The sequence below is a fragment of the Chamaea fasciata genome, unplaced genomic scaffold (assembly GCF_029207755.1).
Source record: "Chamaea fasciata isolate MVZ Bird 193981 ecotype frontalis unplaced genomic scaffold, bChaFas1.0.hap1 SCAF_14, whole genome shotgun sequence".
Classification (NCBI taxonomy): domain Eukaryota; kingdom Metazoa; phylum Chordata; class Aves; order Passeriformes; family Sylviidae; genus Chamaea; species Chamaea fasciata.
In genome coordinates, this window is record NW_027094099.1 from 3,482,241 (window position 1) to 3,491,605 (window position 9,365).

The 9,365-nt window shown below is 48.3% G+C and overlaps 1 protein-coding gene across 1 annotated transcript in view; it reads left to right on the forward strand.

Moving 5' to 3' along the window:
- Positions 1-9,365, forward strand: part of SORD (sorbitol dehydrogenase) — a 10,204-nt gene extending 839 nt beyond the window's left edge. Inside the window, exons 2-4 of the mRNA XM_066196608.1 lie at positions 6,399-6,574; positions 7,387-7,508; positions 8,266-9,365. Coding sequence (XP_066052705.1) covers positions 6,399-6,574; positions 7,387-7,508; positions 8,266-8,431 — 464 coding nt within the window. The 3' untranslated portion in view covers positions 8,432-9,365. The remainder of the gene's footprint in view (positions 1-6,398; positions 6,575-7,386; positions 7,509-8,265) is intronic.

The window sequence follows — 9,365 nt, forward strand, 5'->3', positions numbered from 1 at the left end:
TCTCTTAATAATGAAGGTTTTTCTAGGGTCCACTCACAAATTGTCATTTATGGAGATGTCCCCTTGATGCAAGAACTGAGTCTTCATCACCTTTGCAGCTGCCCTTCAGGTTGTTGAGACAGCCATTCCATCCCCCCCATTTTTTGCCATGCTAACCTAACCCAGCTCCTCCTAGCTCTCCTCTAAGGTTCAGGCCCTCTCTCTCTCTGTAGCTTGCCCAGAAGGATGGAAAGCTGGAGTAACCTCAGGATGTTCTCTGGTTGAAATTTCCACCTGGGCGTTGAACAGGGTCTGGAAATGGTGCTTCCAGCTCACACTATGACTCTTCAATCTTTCTGAATGGTGATGGCCAGGAGGAGCAGTTAGAAGTGCCACTGGACACTGAGCACAGATTGCTGCAGTTTTTATGTCAAAGCCCTAAAGGATCTGGACCTTTCAGAAGGCTGTTACTCACCTCCCATACTAAGCCAGGTGTATTTTTGACCTTTCCATTACTGTGTTTCCATCTTTGGGTAACAAGATAAAATTCAGGTCCCACCCTCCTTCCTTCACAGGAAAATCCTTCAGTAGTAGCTCAGGTCAAAACACATTATTGCCTTCTCCTCCCTTAATCCTTTTGCTGTCAAGTCCAGAGCATTTTTAGCTGTGCTGGCCTCACCCTGCAGGTATGTGTGCTTGATGGATGTGGTCGGTCCACACCTCAGATTTTGTGAAGTGTTGTCATGTGAGGATGATGTTTGCTGTAGCAGGAAAAACAACTCTGCCTCCTGAATCACGCCCGAGGAAGTCTGTGCCCAGCTGGGCTCGTGCAGGGGCTGGGGGTGGCCTTTTCCCTGGGTGGGGAAGGCTTGGTGAGTTGGGGTTGGTGGGGTTGAGGCAGCTGGCTCAGCCTGCCCCTCATTCCTGCTCCAGCCTGGGTGTGTCTTCCCCCAAGTACCAGGAGCAGCTGCTGATGGGGACCTCTGGCAAGCTGAGCTGGCTGTCATGTGCCACAGGAGGTTCCTGGTGCTTGGTTTGTAGGATCAGCAAGCTTGGATACATGGAATTACCCTTTCTTATCTTTTTGTGCTAGCCTAGGTACTGATTCTGAGTCATGGATGTCTCTTCCACATGAGAGGGGTTTGGCTGAGGTGCTCAAAGGCACCCATGGAGGTGCTGTCCCAAGTCAAATATTTGTGCTTGGCATGAGCTGAGGAATGGGTTTGGTTTGGCTAGTTGCTGCTGGGGATTTTGCTGCCTGTCTCAAGGAACTGCTTTTTGTTTTGGCTTTAGGAGGCAACACCTGTGAGGTGCCTGTCTACCCACAGAGGCCCTCTTGTACTTTGCTACCAGATTACTTGAATTCATTGCCCTGTGTTTTTACCATGTGTCCGTGAGGAGCTTTGTCTGTGCAGCACTTACAGCTTTAAAAGTTGGTGTTTGTTTTGACAAGCTTCTCACAGGTATAGAAATATTTAGAAAAGCTTTTTTTGTGAGAACTCATCTCCTACACCTTCTGTTTTTTGGTTCACCTGGAGTATTTGATATATTTAATGGACTCCAGTTGGGTGAGAAGATCAATTTCTTTCATGGGTCCTCATCTACTCTTCTAAACGGTCTATGTCTTTCTCCACTCCGCTCCTGAGTGGGTGTGATTGATATTTATGGGCAACCTTCTCCTGTCCTTCTACCTTGCTGTTGCTCTAAAAGGCTGGTTTTCTCCTTAAATTCATATAGAAGATCAGCCTTCCTCCCCAGTAAAGGAAGGGGCGGTTTAGGTGTTCATGTTGGGCTGTCTTGCATTGCACTGTCTGTCACTGAAGGTGCACTTAAAAATTCCTGCTTAAGGGAAGTTACTCTCCTTGTTCTATCTGTATCTGATGCCTCCAGAAACCCTGAAATTCAAAGTCAGGGGAGGTGAGTAACTATACAGAGCTCAAGTCCTTTGAGAAAGAAGATCAACACAACAGATCTGAGAATAATCAAGAGTATTTATTTCCCTATTAGGCTGGCTCAAAAACCCAGCTTAAGGGTAATTTGGTAACTTCATTGGAAGTAATCAAAACTTTAATTAGCTCCAGGGGCTGGGAAGTGCAAACAAATTTCTGACTAGAGGCAAGTGACAAGCCATTAATTGTTTAATTGACCAGTTTCCCAAGAGCTGTGTGGCTTTAAACTCCAAAGGACTTGATCCTTCCCAAGACTCACAAGTGTCTGGAGCTCTGAACAGTCCAGTGAACTGCAGATCTGCTTCACTAAGTGCTTCCTGGTGATTCAGGCATACTGAGATATTTGCAGCCCTGGTCAGGGCTGACAGTGTTGCTGCTGCATTCCATGTGCTGCTTAGAGCCAGGGCTTCCTTCCCAAGCAGGTCAGCAAACCAGAGGCCAGCTACAGGGAAGATGTGGGATTTTTTGCTGCCTGACAGTGATTTTGTGGCCACTTTGAAATGCACTGGCTGTCTTCTTACTATGGGACACTGCTTGTGGATTATTTCTGCCAGAGACAAAGTATAAAATACATAAAATACATAAAATATATAAAATATATAAAATATATAAAATATAATAGACATTCCATTTTGTATTTTACATATATATATAAAATATATGTGTAATATATTTAAATATTTAAAATACATTAGTGACTCAGCAGATGTTAAAAATGGTAGAATCCAGCTCTGTTGCTGTAAGCTGGTATTGTGAGACCAAACTTCACAGGGAGTTTAGTCAGTACTAGAGAGGACTCTTGAACCTCTGTGGTCTCCTTGCCATACACTAAGATTTGGGAGACACCAACCATGCTGGGAAAAAGTGTTTCATAGCACTTGGAGTGCCTCACAAAGCCCCTGGCCATGCAATTGGTGCATGGGAGGTCTCTGAGTGCAGCTCACCCAGGGTCAAGCATGACCCCACACATGGCCTGAAGCCCAATGTTCAGAGCTCAGGAGGGACAGATATGACTCCTGCAGCCACAGGAGCGAGCCCCTATTGGGGCCTCCAGGGTGATGCTGCCCCTTCTTTTCAGCCTTGGCTTTTCCCCTTTTGTCTGCATTTCATTACCCTTTGTTAACCCTTCTTGAATCACCCTCCACAGCTCTCTGGGTGCTCAGCTTGGTAGTGTGCCCACACTTGGCATCCCAATCCTTCCAGCTGCCCGTGGGGGCTTGTCCATCATCTGGCCTGCCAGTGAATGCCATCATTTTTGCTGTGGGATGGGCAGGGTAGAGCCTCTAGCCTGGCTCACTCCCAGGACTGAGTCAGAGTGGCTCATGTTGGAGAACTGGCCTTATCCTCCTCCTCCTCTTTCCCTTGAAATTTCCACCCCACCCCATCTCTGACTTCTCTGAAGACTGTGCTGTGGTGAGAGGGGTGTTTTCCTCTTTGTTGTGTGTGCCCCTAGCACAGGCATTGTTTTCTGAGTCTTCAAGCCCAGGACCTCTGGAGGGCAACCACCCCTTAATTTTGGGTCTAGGAAATCTTGGCTGTTACATCTTTTCCAGTGCCAGCATGCTGACTCCTGTACACCACTGCTTTTGTGTAGGGAAAAGAGGTGATTCCTTCCTGGGAAGTCCCACCCTTCTCCTCAGCTGTCCATGTCCTTATCTCCTGAGGTGGCTTGGTTACCAGTGGTGCCTGGAGAGGAATAGGTGGCTTTCTTAAGGGGGATATGGGATGCCCCAGCAGGATAGCTTGGTGTGTGGTACAAACCCCTTGTGGATCTTCAGGCAATGTTTACAGCCCTGTCAAGATCCCTCAGAACAGAGTACAGGAGTACAGCTGTGCCCTCACGGATGTTTATCGTCGCCAGCTTTGTTGCTCTGTGTTAATGGGGTGTCTCAGGTCCACCTTATTACCAGATCCACTCCCTTTTTTCTTCATGGATTTGACTGCTCATTCATCTGTGACAGAAACTGTCTGAGAGATGCTCAGCAGTCCCCAGAGCTGCTGCAAGGAAGGTAAAGAGCAGGACAGGTCTGTGACAGTGCAGATACATTAAGTGTTCACAACTAATGCATTCTGCAGTTTGCTCAGCTGAAGGCACCTGCTGAGGGTTCTTTGAGGAAGCTCTTGGAGAGCTCATGGTCTGTTCTCATTGTGTACTGTTAGAAGTGATATGGCACATTAATGATCCTCCAAGCCTGTTGTCTCCTGTTAGAAAGATTTCTTGGTGCTGTCCATAGCCAGGTGATTTCTGGGCCATCAAGGAGCAGGGTCAGAGCAATCTTGCCCCTGACTTATGCTCTTGGAGAGGTGTCCTTTAGGGTGGGAGTAAATAATGTGGACAACCAAGAAGGAAAAATACAAGAGTGGTGGGGGTTTGCCTCATTGTAGGCTCTCCCCTAGGCTAACTCTCTGAGTACGTGCAATGGGGGTTTTGTACAGTCCATTCCTGTGAGAGGATGAAGATTCCGTGGGAATTAGTGAAGCTGCTTTGTCAGAGTCATTGCCAGAGAGACACTGGGCACTGTAGCCACAGCCAGAGGCAGGTTTAGGTAGGAGACTGCTGACTCTGGAGTAGGTGCCCCATCTGCCCTGGCCTCCTGCTGCCTTTGCCTTTGCCTGCACAGCGGTTCCTCTGCTCTGCTGTGTCAGTACAGCGACCAGGACAACCACAATAGCTCAGCCACAGCTGTTCCTGATCTGGTTCCTTCTTGTGGTGTCCCTGCAGTGCCCTTTGGAGTTAAGCTTGGACTTCTGGTTTGTCTTGATGCACTCTCAGTGTTCTGGCAGAACCAAAGGGAAACTGGGTCATCTACAATCTATTGGTCTTAGAGGACACTTCCCCAATCTAGTGGTGGTGGCTGTTCCTTCATTCAGACATTGGTGTCTGCATGGTGTGGGTTTCATCTGTGGGTTTGTGCTTCAGCCTCTTTGAAGCACACCCTCTGCTGCAGCTGGGGAGCCTTTGGCATCTCCTGTGTCATTAAGTTGTCCTCATCGCTCACCCTTCATCATCCTCACCATCTGGAGCCCCCAGCACAAGAAAGATGTGGATGTGTTAGAGCAGGTCCAGAGGAAGGGAATGAAGATAATAAAGGGGAAGGCTGGAACCCCTCTGCTCTGGAGCCAGGCTGGGAGATCTGGGAGTGTCCACTCTGGAGCAGAGAAGGCTCCAGGGAGACCTTAAAGCCCCTTCTGGTGCCTAAAGGGGCTCCAAGAGAGATGGAAAGGAACTTGGATCAAGGGCCTGGAAGGACAGAACAAGGGGGAATTCCCGCTGCCACAGGGCAGAGTTAGATGGGATATTGGGAAGAAATTCTTTCCTGTGAGGTTGATGAGGCCCTGGCACAGATTGCCCAGAGCAGCTGTGGCTGCTGCATCCCTGGAAGTGTTCAAAGTTGAACAAGGCTTGGAGCACCCTGGTCTAATGGAAGGTGTCCCTGCCTGTGGCAGGGAATGGAACTTCAAAGTGGAGTGGAGCTTTGAAGTCTCTTCCAACCCAAACTATTCCAGAATTTTATGATCATTCTCTGCCTGTCAAGAAGGAGTGAGTCCTCACCTCTTCTGGTTGTGCACTGCCCTGTGCACACATGTAATGAGCCGATGCCAAGTTCAGGTTTCTCTTGGTTTGGGAAGACAGGTATCTGCCAGGGAAAGCTGGAGTTTCCCTTGGAATGGAGAATGCAAACCACCCCCGCCTCACCCCCCCACCCCTTTTTCCAATTGTAAATTTGAAGTTAGAGGCTTTTAGGCAAAAGATTTGGGGATAGAAATAGCAACTCTTTACTAGTATGTATAACAAAGCAAACAAACAAAAAAACCAAAACCAAGACAAAAACAACAACTACAGCATTAATAACAAAAACAGTACCGAGAACCTTGAGGGCTTTGCTTTACAAAAACCCAGGGCAGTTTAGTCTCGGTGCCCCTGCAGGAATTCTCAGAACACCAGGCTGGAACGGTGGAAAGCCCTGGGCTGGTAGCTGGGATGGCAGGATGTCCGGGCAGGGCAGGGAGCTGCAGGATCACACTGTAGCAAGAGGAGCAATGCCGAAGAAGCCGACAGCGGAGCAGGGCTGGCCCAGCTCCAGCAGGGTGGCAGAGAAGCTCAGAATTCCAGGGCAAGCAGATGATGGTAGATTTTTCCCAGGACTGGACCCCTCCAGCGACAGTGAACTCCTCAGGCCACAAGCAGCAACCCAGCCTTTCTCTCTCCCCCGAACACCGAAAAGAATAGAGGGCAGCTGCCTCAAGCTCTGTCCTTTACCTGCCCCAAAACTCGTGTTAACTCCCCCTTGAAGCTTTGTCCATCTCTTTGTTTTGCTTAAGTACCCTTAAGTATCCAACACTTGGTCTCCTTGGTAACTTATGGGGAAAAAATTCTTTAGAGTAAAAGGAACAAACCTAACCCCGAACAAGGTTCTTCCTCCTCTTTCACATAATGCTCCAGTTCTTGACTTGGTTTTCTTTCCACAGACATATCTGCCTCTCGCCTGCAAAAAGCCAAGGAGGTGGGGGCAGATTTCACTGTTCAGGTGAAGAATGAGACCCCGCAGGAGGTGGCCTCCAAAGTGGAAAGTGTGCTTGGCTGCATGCCTGAGATAACTGTGGAGTGCACAGGAGTGCAAGCCTGTATCCAGGCTGGAATTTATGTGAGTGCCACTTGTTCCAAAGGCAGACCAGCAATGGCATTGGTCTGGTTTTTTCTGGGATGGTTCAGCGAATGAGCTATTTTGCTCCCACAGTGCTTAATTTAAGTGGGCTTGGTGTGGGGAAAGAAGCTGCTCCTTAGACAGTAAACAAAGAGACAAATAAAGTGTTAACATCAGCATGGGGATAATTGATAATTTATTTGATGCTTGTGTGCTTAACCACTTACCAAGGAGAGCCCGGTAAGATCTCCAAACCCAGGGAGTAGGACAGCACCTTCCATTGAAGTTATGTCCAAATAAGAACAATAATCAAGAAAATTAATTCCAGAAGCAATGAAAGAAGCAATTAAGAAAGGGATGTTTTGCTGCCATGAACATCCTAACAGGAAGATGGAGGGAAGGTTAATGTGGAGTTTCACAGTGAAAGGACAGGAAGGGGAATAGGACAAACTGCAAAAAGAGAAATTCCAGTAGAGCGTCAGGCTCTTAGTTTTAAGTCTCTCCCACTGAAATCCCAAAGTACTTTTTGTAGTCCTAAATGCCAGCTATTTTTCAGAATGGGATTTTCAGAATGGGAATTTCGGATTCCTACCAAGATCCTTCAGAGATTTTCAAAAGATTTCATTTTTAGCTTTGATTACCACGTGTTTCACTCTTACAGACTCCTGACAGCATCCTGCCTCTCCCTGGCTTCTCTGCTGTGCCCCAGGCAGTCCATTGCAGACACAATGGCTTTATTTTTGACAGACCCTGCACAGGTTCCTGCAACTGTATTCTGCAAAATGTAACCTGTTGGTGTGTTTGCTCTCCAGGCTACTCGTTCTGGTGGGACGTTGGTTCTGGTGGGGCTGGGGCCTGAGATGGTGACGGTGCCCATCGTGAACGCTGCTGTGCGGGAAGTGGATATCCGTGGGATATTCCGCTACTGCAACACGTGAGTCTTGTGCAGGGGGGCTGATGTGCTTCCAAGTTAAAATTCTTCGGAGATGTTATTCCCTTGCTAATGGAGAAAGTATCTTTTCTTAATCTGTAGCTCTCCAGGTAGGATCTATGGGATGTTGTCACACTTCTTCTTAAAATGAGAAGTGTTATTAAGTAGGCTGTTTGGGAACTAGATTAGCTGCTGAATCCCTTTTATCCCTGTTGCTCTAATATGGCCCAGTTATGGTTGGATGATGATCTTGGAGGCCTTTTCCAGACTCAATGTTTCCATGATTCTAAATGAAATGGCAACACAATCCATATGAGGGACTCTGTGCCAGAGAAGAGGCTGGAAGCTGACTGAGGCTTTTCCTTTTTTCTCCCTGCACTGAGTCCATGAGTTTGAGCTCCCCCACAGTCAGTGTGCAGGCAAGAGGCCGGACAAGAGAGCGGAGCATTGTGGTTTTGGTTTTCGTTCAGGGCTTCCAAAGTAGTAGTTTCCTGTGATTTTCACTTTTTCCCTGTAGTTTCACTTACTCTCCCAACTGTCTGTGTAGTGGTGCCTGTCTTCTCAGAGCTCAACAGCCCAGAGCAGTTGGCTTGTCCCATCTCCTATACCAGACACTTGAGATTCCCTCCCCAGAAGATTCTTTGCAGGCAAAAATTCCTTGGGCTAAGGAAATAACTAAGGATCCAGGCTGCTCCATGCTCTTTTCTTGGACTCCAAATTAGTGGCTGCTCTCATCCCCTGCTCTCTGCTTCCCTTGCAGGTGGCCTGTGGCCATCGCTCTGCTCGCATCCAAACGGATCAACATCAAGCCCTTGGTTACGCACCGTTTTCCTCTGGAGAAGGCTCTGGAGGCCTTTGAGACCACCAAGAGGGGTGAGGGGGTCAAAGTCATGCTGAAGTGTGACCCCACCGATCAGAGCCCCTGAGCTGTCCCAGTGCCCAGCCCTCATCCCTGCTGCTTGTAACTAGAAAATCACATGTAATGAGGGTGAATGGCACTGGGATACACCGTTAGAGCATTAACCGGTAACTACAAATGCACAGCCGATAGTTGGAATCAAAATGCTGAATTAGAGATGATGGTTTGCGCAGTTGGTGGCTCTTCTCAGACCACACCTGCAGGAGAGCCTGGCCAGGTTCCTCCGTGCCAGGGAGTGTCACTGGCATGAGGCACAACAAGGGTGGAGGTGCTGGCGTTCCTCCTTCCCATCCTGCACGGCCCTGGCTGCAGCATTTCCTGCATGGCAATCCCTGGATGTGAGATTGCCCTATGTGAATATCCCCTCTTCCCTCGTGGGTGCTCAGGGACTCTACAATCTGTGGAAAAAAGCCTGGCCCTCCCACTCCATGGGAAGCACTGGCACATTCAGGTCATTCTCTCCAAGCTCTTCTCAAAGCTCAGAATTGGGGTTTTTGTGAAACTTGGAGGTCAGCTGGGACCGTGTGTCACCCCCTAGCAGTCTGCTGTGTCACCCCACAGCAGCTCCTCATGGGACCACTGCAGGGAGGGGAACTGGGACTGCTGAGAGCCCTGTCCTTATGTGCTTCCCATGAAGGGGCTATTGGGGGGCACAGCTGCTTTTGACGTGGAGGGGAGTACGGGTGAGACATGAGGGGACAGCATCACTCAAAGGTTTTACCACTGCAAACAAATCATAATTATTTGGGAATATCAGACCTTCCTGCTGAGTTTGTGAGCCACAAACAAGGTACTAACAAGGTAGAAAAAAAATCTAATCTTTGATTAGGAGTCATATTAATTTTAGTACTGATTATGTCCATTTTAGTACTGAGAGATCGGTTCCTTACTTGGGCTGGTACTGAACTTCTGTCAATAAATTCTGGCTGCCTGAGACCTTC